This window comes from Nyctibius grandis, chromosome 33 (assembly GCF_013368605.1).
Source record: "Nyctibius grandis isolate bNycGra1 chromosome 33, bNycGra1.pri, whole genome shotgun sequence".
In the NCBI taxonomy this organism is placed as follows: domain Eukaryota; kingdom Metazoa; phylum Chordata; class Aves; order Nyctibiiformes; family Nyctibiidae; genus Nyctibius; species Nyctibius grandis.
In genome coordinates this window covers 1,104,515-1,120,006 of record NC_090690.1, presented here as the reverse complement: position 1 = coordinate 1,120,006, position 15,492 = coordinate 1,104,515, and the positions used below count along the sequence as shown (strand labels likewise).

At 40.1% G+C, this 15,492-nt stretch overlaps 1 protein-coding gene across 1 annotated transcript in view; it reads left to right on the top strand.

Moving 5' to 3' along the window:
• The window catches only part of UNC5D (unc-5 netrin receptor D), a 52,079-nt gene that overhangs the window by 21,340 nt on the left and 15,247 nt on the right, over positions 1–15,492 (top strand). The window contains exons 5-10 of the mRNA XM_068421285.1: positions 362–529; positions 874–1,038; positions 6,475–6,507; positions 10,575–10,760; positions 12,732–13,109; positions 15,276–15,360. Of these exons, the coding sequence (XP_068277386.1) occupies positions 362–529; positions 874–1,038; positions 6,475–6,507; positions 10,575–10,760; positions 12,732–13,109; positions 15,276–15,360 (1,015 nt within the window). The remainder of the gene's footprint in view (positions 1–361; positions 530–873; positions 1,039–6,474; positions 6,508–10,574; positions 10,761–12,731; positions 13,110–15,275; positions 15,361–15,492) is intronic.

The following is a 15,492-nucleotide window of genomic DNA, read 5'->3' as shown; positions in this document are numbered from 1 at the left end:
CCGTGTTTATTACTGCATGTGACATTTTATTGGTTGAGGCAGAGCATTCCTAAATCACCCTTATTAAAATAAAGAAGTCTTGTTTATGATTTAAGCAAAGCATATTTTATGAGAACTGAGGAGCCTGCTTTTACCTCCCTCCCAGCCTCTATCAGTCACTGCACTTCTTAGCATATTGCTCTTCCAAAACAAACGTTTGTGTTCTTTGACACCACGGCCTTTGTGTAGTTGTGTACTGATAGGTACCAGTGCTCCTACTTCAGCTTGGAATTTACAGAAACAAAATTCTGCCTTTGAATGAAGTGATCTGATCAGGTTTGTTGCTTATCACCACCTATCACACCATATTTGTGTTTTGCAGTTAATGGAGGCTGGTCATCCTGGACTGAGTGGTCAAACTGCAACGCACGCTGTGGCCGGGGCTGGCAGAAGCGGTCCCGGACCTGTACCAACCCCGCTCCTCTCAACGGAGGTGCATTTTGTGAAGGAATGTCAGTGCAGAAAATTACCTGCACTTCTCTTTGCCCTGGTGAGTATGCACAGACTACTAAGGAATAATTTGGATGTCACATTTACGGGAGAGCTCTTTGAGTCTGAAATGTTTCCTCCTGCAGTTTTAATTGACTATATTTGCAGAATGTTATATACTGGTGCTATTTTAAAAGCTTCCACTTTGCACACTTGAGGTGGTACCTTCTAAGGATGGATTTTAACTTCGCATCCGATAAAACTGTATTTATTTCTCCTGAGAATTATACTTTGTTTACTTGCTGTGACTTGAGGAGAGATATGAAACAAGTATTCTTGGTAGGACCTCTTAACTACACCAGTTTGATATGCAGTGATGCTTGTTATTTCTTCCTCCCCATTCAGTGGATGGAAACTGGGAGGTGTGGAGCGAGTGGTCTGTGTGCAGCCCAGAATGCGAGCACCTGAGAGTCCGGGAATGTATCGCGCCGCCGCCAAGAAACGGAGGAAAGTACTGCGAGGGCTTGAGTCAGGAGTCAGAGAACTGCACGGAAGGGCTCTGCATTCAAGGTGAGTAACAGCTGGCACTGAATTGGATTTAGGAGGTATGGCCTAAAATGGATACTGTAATCCTGGTAACGCAGCGTATCTGCCACACACCCGTGTCAGTAGAACTCTCCTGGCTGAAATATTACTGTGAAAAAATAGATTGTTTTCAGAGGGTTGCATATGTAAAGTCTGAAATCCACAGTGGTTTCTGAGTCACCGGATTTGTGTAACACATACTTTACCTACTAATTATCAGATGATTCTAAAAATCCAAATAAAGAGGTTTTGCAATGTGTAATTATGACCACCAGCTACAACATATTTCACAGAATGTACTACTTAACCTTCCACCTTTTCTTGCCAGTAAATTGGCAAAGCAGCAACATGAATACTCTTGGTGTAAGAGCTGTTTAAGGTCAAAGTTTACTCCATTTGTTGCTTTTAACACAGAAGTTAAATAAAGGCAGATCTACTCTGTGGTGAGTTCTCTATGAAAGGATTTGCCCCTCATAAATGTCTGGGAAGCATCTGGCATTTGGTAGTTGCTACTATCAACAAACAACTAGGAGGCAAGAAAATCAGCCCTGCAGCTGCAGAGTTGCAGAACACCCAGGGACAGCTGCAGTCTCCAAACAAAGAGGAAACCCACGAGGTTATTCCTGCACTGAACGCTGTCCCCTATCCATGGAGCGACACCGTCACCTCACCACTTTCTAGCAATGAAGTGGCAGCCGCGGGAGCAGTCAGGAACGCTAAGGCTGAAAGATGGAAACTGAAATCAGTCGACTTTTTCTTTAATTTTGTCGCGTCCTTGTAGCACAGTTGGTTTCAGGTACAGGCTGCGCCTCTGAGCACTGCTATCAACAACAAGGTATTGTATCACACGGGCTTTTGTTGCTGGCTTCTCCAGCTGTGAATTTCTCCCTTCTTAGCCTCTCTCTCTCTCTGAGTTGTTCATCCAGACACTGCCTACAGGCAGGTTTTAGAATGTCCCTGTCACGCTCTGTTCAGTGGTGAATTATCACTTTAATATCGGTGCAAGTCCTACTCAGATGTCACAGAGTGTGAGAGGTTGGTGCTGTGCTTGCCAGCTGTCTTTGAGGACTACCTCTGATATTTACTGCTAGTTTCAGGAGTGCATTTTCAGGAACTATTCTAGGATAAAGCCCTCTGAAGCTTTTTGTATGAACAAAGGTTTCACACACCGGTCAGATGAAATGTGTTACCGTGTGTAGAGGAAAAGGGATTGGGTGCTTGGAGTTCAGGTCATAGACATGTTACCAGTGCAATGCTCAATTTTTTTTTCTTTTTGTAATGTGTCTGCATTCCCTAGAACAAGACTGGTTTTCATAGTAGAAATATAAAACTGCCTTGTACAATTCTCAGGGGTGAGCTCTGTCCGTGTTGGTGCACTCCTTCAGCGTGCTGTGCCTTTACTGAAGCCATGCTTTGTAAGTGACTGCCTTCTCTTAATGAGCAACCTTCAGCCCCAGTACAGGTTACCAGTGCTGAGCTCTGAATAAGGCATTCAGGATCTAAACCCGTGTGGCCAGCCCATGACGGTCAGATCACTGAATAGAGATGTGCATATAGTGCAGCCCGGTGTATTTTTTTTCTGTTATTAAATGTAATGCCTATAAAAGATGTCATATTGACAACCTCGGAGACATAGGTTCTCTATTTATCTATAGAACAGGTTACAACAACATACAGCTTCCCTGTTGCTTTGCTTACGCTCCTCTGTTAATGTGCCCTATTAAGAACTCCAACAGCAAGCACTGAAAGCAAGCCCTGGCCACCAAATCATTTGATAGATGGGCTATTGGAATAGTTATGGCATGGCAACTAAGTTTTAATAATTACCTGAATTTTTTTATTATTTTCCTTGTCTGTCATACACTTTGTATAAAATCAGGCTCTTTGGATCAGGTACTGTCCCTCTGCTTTATGTTTGTACAGCCACTGGTGCAAAGAATATTATTATTAATGAACCACTAACCTGACTAATGGCACTGCAGTAAAAAAGAAAAATGCCCCAACAAGTTGCAGTTCATTGAACTAGCACAGGATTTTATCATTGCCTTTTTAGAAGAATTTTAACTTTTCTTTGCCGTGACATTTACAATCACTTTATAGATGCAATTTGAAGAAAATGTTAACTATGTTGCACAACCATGTGCGAACAGAGGTGAAGTAAACAGTGTATGTCTGAAAACTAGTGCCTGGAATAGCAAAAGCTTTCTCTTTCAGAAGCAAACCACTTTTCTGCACGTGGGACTTAAAATGCTCTTAATAGACTTAAAATGTTTTTAGTACACTATGTGTAAAGATCTTCCCTTGTTTAAAATAAATAAATGGATCATTAGGGGTAAAAAGATCCACAAAGCATTTTTTAAAATATGAGTAAATTTTGTACAGATTTAATCAACTTAGTGTCAGTTGTGAAACACAAAGTCTGTAAAATATAACTTCGATGTTGAAAATAAACTGTCAAAATCATTTTACAAAGAGTAAGTGGCATAAGTAATAAAACCCAAATTTTATGATTGAAATGAAAAGCCTTTTAAAATCCAAGCCTACTAGAGATGCATATGTTGACATCAAAGCAATGCTATTTAAAATTAACAAAATTCCATTCTCAGCTTATGCTGAATATAGGGGGGAGGGAGATCTGGTGCTGCTGGATTTTCCATGGAGAAATCTCCCTGGGTGAAGTGTTTCTGTTCCTTTTATGGGGCGAGATGGCAGTTAGGGAAACTGAACAAACAACAATACTCTAAAATTAATTCAAAGACAAATAGAACAGAAGATTTCTCTCTGCTGCACACACCAGCAATTTGTCACCTAATATCAGGATCAGAAACTGATCTCCAGGTATTTTGTGGGGAAAAAAATCTACTCCAGTGTAAGCTGGAGTTGAGTATGTTGTCAGTATTATCCCTCGTACGTCACAGTACTTCACGGGAACTGAGTAAGCGGAGCAGTAAAAGAGGAAGCTGAAGCCTAGTGATATCAAAGCTGTTACTGTTGGGTGATGAGCGGAGCTGAGATCAGCTCTGGCCTTACATGTTCTTCGTGTGTTAAACAAGCTCGTCTCCTCCTTTTGCTGTGGGGAGGAGCACCAGGAGTGGGGGGGTCCCAAAGCTGAATTTCCGTTTGCGTTCAAACAGGCTGACGTGTGAAGTGCCTCTTGTTTCTTTCATCTTGGAGTGTGATACTATTACTCCTTCATGGGTCGTGCTGTGTGTATATACTTGTGTCAAATTATTTTTAGGACTGTAATTGCTTTCTCAGCTAATAGGAATTGATGCAATTACCCTATTTTTAAACATCTTTCTCCCCTGCTCATCTGCCAGCGTGCGCCTTTTCTGCTCTGCTGTTCATCCCGTGGGGAATTGTGAAGGAAATGCAGTACTGTGCTACAGAAAACTAATCTCTTGGAGGTTATTTATCAGGCACAACTTGTTAACTTTGTTCCTTTCGTGAGGCAAAAATAGAAATGAAACATTTCTTTGGTTAAGAAATAAGAACTTAAATGAAAGTAAGGGTGAGAACGTAAGATGTGAGGAAAGTGTAGGCCTGATTGTGAACTGGCAGAAAAAATACTAATCCTTAGCATGAATTTTCAAATTTGGAGTCAGTAAATGAAATGGTGATAAAACAGGGTCTACTCTCAGGTTCTTTATTCAGTCCCTGGCAGGAGAGGTTGGGAATAACACAAAGATGACACCCCTTCATTCACAGCAGCATCCTTGCTCTTGCTTTGGGTTTTGATTTTCTGCATGGATCCAGACAGGCCAGTCCCTAACTGAGGAGCAACTGAAAGTGCTTTTTCTTTCAGGGAATTTCTTCTAGGACTTGTAACAATTGGATAAACTTACATGCAGAAGAAAGGTGGAATTATTTTTGGTTTTGATATATATGAGAGATTGCCCGGCCTGCCAAACTGGAATCAAAACAGAGATTGACTCCATCTGAATGCAAAGGTCACTTTCACTCAAGACGGTCTGAATAACTCACTAGTTTCTTGCATATTTCTTCTTTCATTGTTTATTCCCTACCAGTATTCTCGGTAGTATACTTTTCCCCGGTGGATTTCTCTCTATCTTGCAGAGGTGAAAGCTTTTTCTTTGCTCTACAAAAGAGAGGCTTTTTAGTTGTTTTTTTTTTACTTTTATCTATTTGCTTTAAAGTTATTTTTTATAACTTCAAAAACTATTGATTTATTTTCCAGTGCCCAAAAAAAAACCAAACAAGCATGCCATAAGCAGATGAACTACAAACATGTTTTTACTAATGCATCATAAATCACAAAAAGATTTGTTTTCCATTTTTCAACCAGCTGTGATACTGAATATTGCCAAGAGGCTTCTGGATCCAGCAGCCTCACCAGTTTATATGGCAAACGCATTTCAGTTCTGTTGCAGTTTTCTGTAGAGAGCAGTGTATGAAACAGCATGAAAATGTCTGTTTCTATTGCAAAGCTCAGGTCTGACACTGTTCATTTGGTGTTTATGTACATCATTTCCTAGAGAAATTAAAAAAACCTCAAGAAGAAAAACCACCACACACCAACTTTTGGCAAAAGCCAAAACCCAAGAATCTTTTGGGCAGATTTTTTGGAATCTGGTGGGGCAGGCTGCCCAAGAAACTGCGGGGTGGCAGAACTGACCTTGAGACCATAATTACAGTCCCGGCAGCCCCACCAGAACATGAATTCGTGAGCAGGGTCTTGGCAATGGCAGAGGGTTCCCTGGGCACTGCTGCGCTGGGCGCCCACAGAGCCTGCGCTCACAGGGCGGGGGCTGGACAGGCCTGGGTACCCCGTTTGCTAAAGATCAGTTTTCCAGGTATGAGGTTATAAACGATAACTCAAATGCTTATATGAGGGAGACAGAGAAGCCTCATTTTTGAGAGAGATGCACCACTCTAAAAACCTATTTTATAATCTATTTGCATATGTATGGTAGTACATTGGTTCTTTATATACATATTGATGTCATTATTGGTGTATATTTGGATACATAAATGTGAATATATTTTACATTTTTATATTTTATAAATTTCTTTTTAAAATGTCCATACTAACCTTTCCATATATCAAACATACAAAGAAATAATTAATTCTGAACTGACTTTCTTTGCCAAGTGATCCACTTCAAAGTGTTGAACCTCCTTATTGCTGAGATGTATAATATTCTGAATAAAAGCCTCCAATGACGCTAACAAATACTTGAATTACCCAAGTGAGAAATTACTGCAAAGAAACAGCCTGAAAGAGATTTTTGGCGTGGGGAAACGATGAAGGGAAAAAGATGGACAACATAAAATATTCATATTGTCAACAAACATGGAGAAAATGTTTCATTTCTAGTGCTAGACAGAAGCAATATAGGAAATAGACACGCTCCATGTAAATTTATTAAGTGCAACTTTCTCTCTCTCTCTCTCTCTCAGATAAAAAACCTCTTCATGAAATAAAATCCCAAAGTAAGTTATTTTTTTTCTCTTGTAAATATGATTTTTCTCATCTTTTCTGCCACTCTGTTTTATTTGTTTAGGAGCTAAATAAAACTGGAGGTTATATGAAAGGCTTTCACACCTACTGAAAGCATCTTCTTAGCAACTTTGTGCTCACCGGTTTTAGACTGAAAATTGAAAAGTGACCGTTCTTTAGTGATTTGTGCCTGACTGGGAGCCCTTTACAGGAATGCTTGTCTTGAAATTGATCTCTTGAAGACATGTAATTAGAAAAAAAGAAATTAATATAGGAGTTTGGCTTTCTTGGTTCAAATCTGGTTCCACTACCGGCTCTGTCTGATCTTGTTCAGCTCACTTTGACCTTCATTTATCAACCGGTAAAGGGTGTTTATGCTTTACCCTGTGGAGTATATAGATAGCATTAACTCACCGCCTTGGGGGGCTTCTGCCCTGCACTCTTTGTTTCTTAGTCTGACATTGATTTCAGTGGGATTTTAGTTCAGAGCAGCACATTTGGAGTGACTTGACTAACTGAAATATTTCATTTTAAAAAAAAAGAAAAAAAAAAAAAGACACAACTTCATCAAAACCACAATTTCCATGAGGCCTGTCTGTTTAAAGTGAAGACATTGCTGTTTTCTTTCATAAAATGTACACCAAGTTTTGAGGATTTTTGCTTTATTTTCAACAAAAAATTGTCTTTGAATTTTGACAAATAGATTTATAAACTCATTTTTCGCTCAGTTCCTTTGAAGGACTTAAAACAAGAATCCACCTGTACTGAGAAGTAATACGTGCAATTGTTTATATCTTCTTTGATATATCTTGAAAGAATATCAGTCAAATCACTTTACGTTCTGATTTATTAAGAAAGTAACGGAACTGATTTTAGCATCTAAGATACCTGGGAGAATTAAGGGGTTTCTTTATAGGTGTGGGGTTAGAAACATAAAATACAGCTTGTTGCTGTTCAGCGAAACGGGAACTTAATTTAAGACTGCACAAATCATCATTGATGCAAAATCAAAGTCAATTAGGAAGATAATTGAGAAACAACCTGTTCTGCTAAATAACCTCTTAGATGATTCTCTGACTTTGGATCCTGGTTCTCCCCGCTGGCTGTATGAAGAAATGGCCTTCACGTTGGTGAGGGGTACCGCAAGTGAGAGTGACGGACAACTGGGGGAGGATGGGACGCTGGGAAAATCTTCCAAATCTCCTAACAAACTCCAGTGGTAGATGGGGGGAAATGTATGCCCTGCATAGCTCCTGGAAAGCACTTATTGTAAATGAGATAATTTAATCAATTATGTTTCCTAATGTAGTAAACCAAATGTTTCATTTTCTGCTCCTGCACATCTTAAATTATCTTCAGGTGCTTTATGAAACTTAATCATAGTTAATAGAAACTTCATTACCATCAAATGTGCTTTCAATAAATGTTGTGTAACAGTGTCAGGAGGTGGAGTGAAATATAGGCTACAATTACCACCAACATGTATCCTGTAACCGAAATGTATAAAACCCGTAAGTGCTTTACGAGAGCCCCTCCCTCTGGGCTGGGAGGATGCAGTTCATTAAATAGTAATTGGTTGACTATAAATGTTTTCTTTTTTAGTTTGTTTGGTTTTCACCTTGTTCCCTTCTGGGAAAAAATAAAAGCAGAAAATTACCCATTCCCCACATTTGCCATGCTTTTCTTTTTCCTTTAACTTCTAGTCTCTCATAAAAGGAATTATCCATAAGAAGAGATAGAAAGGGGAAGAGATTAAAATTACTTTTTAAAAAAACCAGTATTTGTTTCTAAAGAAATACGAACGTCCTAAAGAAAAATGACAGTCCCCTTTCTTAAGCAGTTGTGTTCCACGGGAACAATTCAAAGGAATACCATGTCACTCTTGTTTTACTCTCGTAAGATAAAGCTACTTAAAATTCTGTTAAATTCTGAAAAGGATATCCTTTCCCCTGCACTCTGTGTGTGAGTTACGTTGGGTTTGTGGGTTGTTTTTTTTTGCCTTGCAGTGGAATAGTTATGGGAACACTTGAATAACTTTTCCAGGTCTTCTATGAACCATAACAATGACCATTTTATTAAAAATATGGAAATTCAGAAAGAATAACTGTAAGAGTGTTGAAGCATATAATGCATAGAAAAGTGTCAAATTCAAGTTATAGAGATACTGAAAATCTTTCACTGAAAACAAAGTTCTCTCCAGAAAAATTTTGCTTGTGTATTCTCTGCAGTATGAGGTTATTTGAAAATTCAACAGAATTTTTGCAGAAGTATTTTCTGGGCTAAATAGCAGTTCAAGTAAAACTGATTTCAAAACATTTATTTTGGGTTGAATGGGATGTTGGAATGTTGCATTTGGGGTTGACTTGGAACAGTTTGGGAATGGGGATGGAAAAGGTTTTCTATTACGTACGTTTGAGCCAAACAGTTTGGTTTACTTTTGATTCAACTGCCCAACTAAGAAGTCAGTAGCGTTGCCTTTTCACAGCACATCTCCCGTGTGCTCCAGCCCTTACAGCAGTGGTTACGTCCTTGCTGCTGCAATTCACTGATGTCAGAGAACCGTCGGGTCTCAGCTATTGTGTTGGGCAGCTCATGAGCCTTCCCAGGAGGTCCAGCTCCTCGTGTTGTTGGTTGTCAGACACTCAGGTTACATAAGAAACTGGTGAGCCAGGAAAATCCGCTTTTCTGATGCTGCCCACAGGTACTCATTTGTTTCACCTCAATGGTCTGAAGTTTCATATTCATTTTAAAAATTCAGCTGAAATAAAAGTTATCTGACTTCCTGCAGAAGAACTCATGCACAACAGAAGCCTCCTCCCAAATACTAATTAAGTAATTTCAGTAATTGGCTATTTATTAAATGCTGAATTTAACTTCCTACCCTATTTCTGTACACTGCAGTTTATTTACTGATATTGAGTAGTCTGGATTTCCTAGTTATTTTGTTTCCCTGTCATTTGTTATAAATAAATGCACTTGACAGCAGAAGCACCACATAGTAGGATAACAGATGATGTATAGGGTGAATACATGATTATCTCTTCCTCTAAACTGGAGTTTGGCATTAAGGGAACTATCTAAGGACCCACTAAGTGTAGTTGCCAAGTAATTTAATTTCATGGTACGTGGTCCCAAGTCCCAGAAGATCTAGAATAGCAGGACTGGATAATTCAATTACATAATATTGCAGGTTTCATTTGGATTCACTCTTTCAAAGCAATGAATTCTTCTCTGTTGTAAAAGTTTGAAGTCTTAGAAAACTTGGTTGTAAGCTTAAGGCATGGGCGCGATCACAGGGAAGGTTTGGTTTCCAACCTGTTTTTAAAGACTGAAGATGCTTGCAGGAGTCCAAGAAGATATGTGGGATCTCCTCAGCCCTTCTCTGCGCTGTAAGAGGATGGACTGTTCCTTCTTATACTAAAGCTCCCACAGAAAATAAAGAGGGGAGAAGGGGAAATCTTCACTGAGGTTTTTTCAGAGGATTCGTGACCTCCTGGGTTAGCTCCAGAATTCAAACCTAAAACTTACATGTCCCTGGAAGCTAGCAATAGAGGAGACTCATGCTGATACCTGAAGCAGCCCTCCCTAGCTGCAGTTGTTCCACGTCCTCCCTTTAAGGACTGTATTACCATACCTTAACAATCTCCACTGGGCTGGAATGGGGAGCGATGGCACCCCTCATTGCCTGAGCTAGCAACGTGTGCTGATGAGAAAAAAGGCTCTTTAGTGGTAAGTGTTCTGCTTCTGACTGTTACCAGTCCGACTCTCCCATTTTAAAAAAAAACGTAAAGACCATGACGCAACCTCTAGAACAACGTCAGCTCACCAATATGGAGTGATGTGTCAGGAAATTTGCTCTTGCTTTCAAGTGCTTGCTTTTCGGTGTTCCTGTGTGCTCCACTATCCTGCTGCGATCTGCTCCACATTTGTGACTCAAGCTCTACCTCCCTGGCCACGTGGCTGCGGCCTCATACGATCCCCCTTGCTCACGGCCAGCCAGCGCCAGTCAGAACATTTTCATGAGTGTTGCTGACTTGGTACCTGCTTTTTCTCCTTGCAGACATTGAGACTGCCAGTGACATCGCCTTGTACTCTGGCCTGGGAGCAGCAGTCATTGCTGTGGCTGTGCTGGTGGTCGGCGTCACCCTGTACAGACGGAGTCAGAGTGAGTACGGCGTGGATGTCATTGATTCATCTGCACTGACAGGAGGCTTCCAGACATTTAATTTTAAAACAGTCAGACAAGGTTAGTGTTGTGATTTCATTTTCTTCTCTCCAGAGCTCCTACTGCAAAGAGACACTACGCTCACATTCAGTGCCTGGCTGGGGGAGGGCGTCCTAGCTTAGTGCTGAGCAGCTGTGTTGAAAGCCAGGGAAGGGGAGGTGCAGGATCTGGGAGTTACAACTGTCTCGCACTCTCTCTGCTACTGGTCTGTCATGGCAACTTGGACAAATACATAGTCTTTCTTGACCACACTCTAAGTGCTTTAGAAATACTGTCACTAGCTTCTACACTGGCATTTGTGACTTAGAAAAAGCCCAAACCAAATTAACCAAATCAAACCAAACCCAGAAAGCATGTCTGTAGTTCCTTCCTATTCAGTTACAGACCTTCTATTTTCTTTACTCCAATAAAAGTGATCAGTTTTTAATTAGAGAAACCCAACTTTAAGTATTTTTATAAGGTGCTGTTAGCATGCAAACATCCACACCCTGAGGTCTGTGGGAAATAAAGGTGTGTAAACATGTATTGATTTAAAAAACAAAACAAAACAAACTTCAGAAAGGCACCAATACAATAACAGATGGAAGAAATATTTACTTTTACTAAAAGCAGCACCCAGATGTTTTCTGGGATATTCTTTCCTTTGGACAGAAAGGTGGGAGGGAATACACATGGTGACTACTGTTCTGTACTGACATTCTAACACAGAGACCTGCCTTATTGCGGGTGGGGGTGAAAGTACCCCCACGTCTCTTCTCTCTTCGGAGAAGTGAAATATGTTTGTTTGTTTGTGGTGTTTGGTTGGTTTTTTGTGGTGGTGTTTTTACAGCTACTTTATTTTCTGGGAGACATTCCTCACCAAGCATAAATTGCAAGAAATTGGAAAAAGCTTGGCAGACAGGGATGTTTGAAGGATGTTTACTCATTCATTCAAAAATCCAGGCCTTTAATTAGAGTCCTGTAATTCTCAGTGACTGTCTCAAATAGTCACCTTGTCCTTCCTTGTTCAGTTTGCCATGAAAGTCTTGTCTTGTGTCTGGGAATTGTTTGTTTGCCTTAATGTCTCAAAAACATTAGTTCTGAAAATATCTGAGCGTGCCAATTTCTCTTAGGCCAGGATGCTGTTAGTTTGGTTTCAGTTACTTTGGGTTCTCTATCTGTGGATTTTTTAAATAAGAGCATTTGTAAATTAAACAATTCAGTTGAAAAAAAGGCCAGTTCTCTGTTCAGTTTGCTGAGAAAAGAGAGCACAGGACTGACATACGGACAACAGATTAGTGTCATCCAAATTTCATTCTTTGGAGAAATGTATTTATAATGTCAGCAAGCCAGCCTGCAGTCCCTTAAAGTGATCAAATTTTCAAGGATGCAGTACAGGTAATTTCCAGAAAATTACTTTGGAAAACTTTTTATTTACTAAAAACCAACCAAACACCACCCCCCCCCAAAAAAAAGAAACAAAAAAAGACCAAACCAGCTAAAGGCTTCAGGCCCTAAACCTATCCATTCCTCTTTTTTTCAGAGTGTTTTCTGAGCTAAAATGCTCCTAAATGAATAACTCTGGTCTTTTTCCCTATATTATTATTGTCCCACTTTCTTTTCAACCCCGTTTCCCTCAGGCATGAAGCTATCGTTTTGTGTAAGCTCACGGACAAGGTCTGCAGGAAGATGTGTGTTCACCCAATGGGTTTTAGTGTTAAAAAAAAGGAAAGAAAAAAGGCATATACACAAACCTGAATCCAAGACAAAAGGAAACTCCTTGGATTCGTGCACTCTGGTGTTTCCTGAAGTGCAGAAAACGTAGTGATCAAGTACCTGTTAGATCTATTGCATTGTTTCATCTTTTTGACATTACCTTATGTGATTTTGAGCTCTGAGAGTATGAGGAAGGAAGAGCAAGCCAAAAAGGAAAAGGTGGAGAGGTCAGAAAGAGATTTCTGATTTAATGTCTTAACACAGTCACTAACTCCCTGCTCTGCTCCATTCTACCAGGAAACTCCCTGCTCTTGAACTCATCCATGCAGCCTGACTTGACAGTGAGCAGAACGTACAGTGGACCCATCTGCCTGCAGGATCCCATGGACAAGGAGCTAATGACAGAGTCTTCACTGTTCAACCCACTGTCAGACATCAAAGTCAAAGTTCAGAGTTCATTCATGGTGTCCCTAGGGGTGACAGAGAGGGCTGAGTATCATGGAAAGGCACATTCTGGAACTTTTCCTCATGGGAATAACAGAGCTTTTGGTACAATGCAGGCTAGAAACAAGGCTGTGTATATTCAGAACCTGTCTTCTATTTCAACGAGAAGTGAGCTGAAGACAACTGCCATCTTTGGACACCTGGGTGGCCGTTTAGTGGTGCCAAACACAGGTGGGTAGATCCTTTCTCATTAAATGCATATAAATTAATTTTAGATTAAACTTATTTTGCCTGATATAGTGTTCTATAACTAATTGAAAAAAAGGAAAGAAAAGAAAAAGGAGGGACTTCCTTAATGCAAATTTTTGGAATTTAGAGCATGTTGCCCACACAGGAGATGAGTGATCAGAACAAAGCTTGGGATGAGTTACTCAAGAGGCATTATGCCTGTTTGAGCTATTACACATTACTGCCTCTCTTGATGCTTCAGCATGAAAGTCATATTAATCAAAGCTGTTGCTTACTTGGATCCTGATCCAAAAGAAGGGCTCCCCGGGAAGCAGGTCGATATTGGATCAGCGTCTTATATAATGAGGTCATATTCAAAGCAGAATCTACACGCATCAACGTCTGAGTGCGCTAACATTGCCAGACTTCGTTATGTTCCTGAAGTCTGCTGCACAGAACAAACAGCCGTCCCTGGAGAATGGCTTCCACTCTCGATGAAAACTCTCGTGCAGCTTTCATTAGCATTTACTCTTGCCTTTCTGGTTTTCTCTTTCTTTTAGCTTAATAGCTCGACAGATTTCCATAGTGGGGCACTTCAAAGTCAGCTGGCGTTTCAGGATCGGGCTGTGCACTGCAGCGTCGCAGCAGAGATGCGCAGTTTGCATTGTTTGAGAAGTGGAGTTTGTTTTGTGACTTCAGTTTTGTGAGACGTATTTTAGACTTAAGAAATGGTTTGTTAAATTAGCTGAGAACATACAGCACAGAATTAGAATCAAATAAAGAACATTAAAATCATAGTCCTGCAGCATGTTGCACTACCTCACTATGTTCATATCATGCTGAATAGAATTCCTTATGTTGGATATTTTTTCAAAATGACAAATGTAGCAGAAATAGCCAGGTACCACCGTGGCTAGCTAAGAGGGAATCTTTCAAACTCTGGTGATCTTTATTCACTTTAAATTCAACTTTGCTCTCATTTGACTAGTGTGTCCAGGCTTATCTCTTAGTATCTAGTTGAACTGCATGATTTAGAGCTTTATCCTTCATGTTTGATAAAATGGGTACTTTAAAGGTTACCATAAAAAATGTGGTCTGTTGATTGATAACATAACAGTATATGTCAGGGATACAATATTTAGTGTACAACCATGCACAACACAGGGAATGTATTCATTTCTCTGCAGATTGTTTTTATGTTCAGGAATGAGTATTACAAAGGCAGAGGCACTAAGTCAAGTCATAAATGAAGTCCCTCACACTATATATTTAGCTACTTTATATAATGATAGTCCCATCAATTAGATTATTTAAATACTTATTATTTGGTCTGCTTGCAATTTATGCACTTCCTTCTGCCTATTTATGTAAGATCAAAGTTGCTAGCCAATTATAAATTATAGTGTAATCATGTTACTGCTTAGCTGAGGTTCTGCATTGTGTGACATGCAAAGTAAAATGTAGTCCTCCTGTACTGAGTGTGCTGTACAACAGTTCAATTGCACTGGTACCTGGAGAAAAGCACCCTGTTAACATCTAATGTATACTAGTGGAGTAAAAGGAAAATCATGTCATATTTATTATTTAAAAAAGAAAAAGGAAAAGAACAATTAAATAGGGAACTCAAATGAGATCATTCTGTTGCTGCACCAGATGAAAGCCTGTCAGGGTTACAAGACCATCAAAATGACTGGGCTTACAAACCACTCTTGCTGGGAGCCTTAAGGGAACAGCTGATGGTACCTTTTGTTTCCATAAAGTATTCCCTTTTGCTAAGGGGTGAAGGAGACAAGGTCTGCCTGCCTGTACCCAAGGATAAAGAGAAGCCTCCAGTCACATCTAGACTATGAATCCAGTGTCATTTAGTGACACAAAACAAGGGGAAGTCACCTATTTAAGAGCTCTGTTGGAGCAAGAAGCCAGGCGTGAGGCATATGAGTCTATATAATTCCAGGCTCTAAGACAGTTAAATATCAATAACTATGTGGATCATCATAATAATGTATTTTCCCTTCATCTGATAATGTTGTAGTCAGAACCACTATTTCAGAGGAGCATTCTGCTCTCGTAGAGGGCCTTTCTAGGTCTGGGAAATCAGAGGCCAGTTGTGCATTGATTTTTACTTCTGGTGCCTTTCCCAAAGGTAAGTCCTGCCTTTCTCTTTTGTAGGAGTCAGTTTGTTGATACCACATGGAGCTATTCCTGAAGAGAGTTCGTGGGAAATCCATCTTGCCATCACTCAAAAGGAGTCCAGGTAAGAAATACATAAAAAAACCCACACACACATCCAGAATCTGAAGAACTGTCTCATTTAATGGACTTCTTGTCAACGCCGGCTAAAGGAATGGAATGTGCAAGGGTGACTCCCTGCTGTGACCACGCTGTT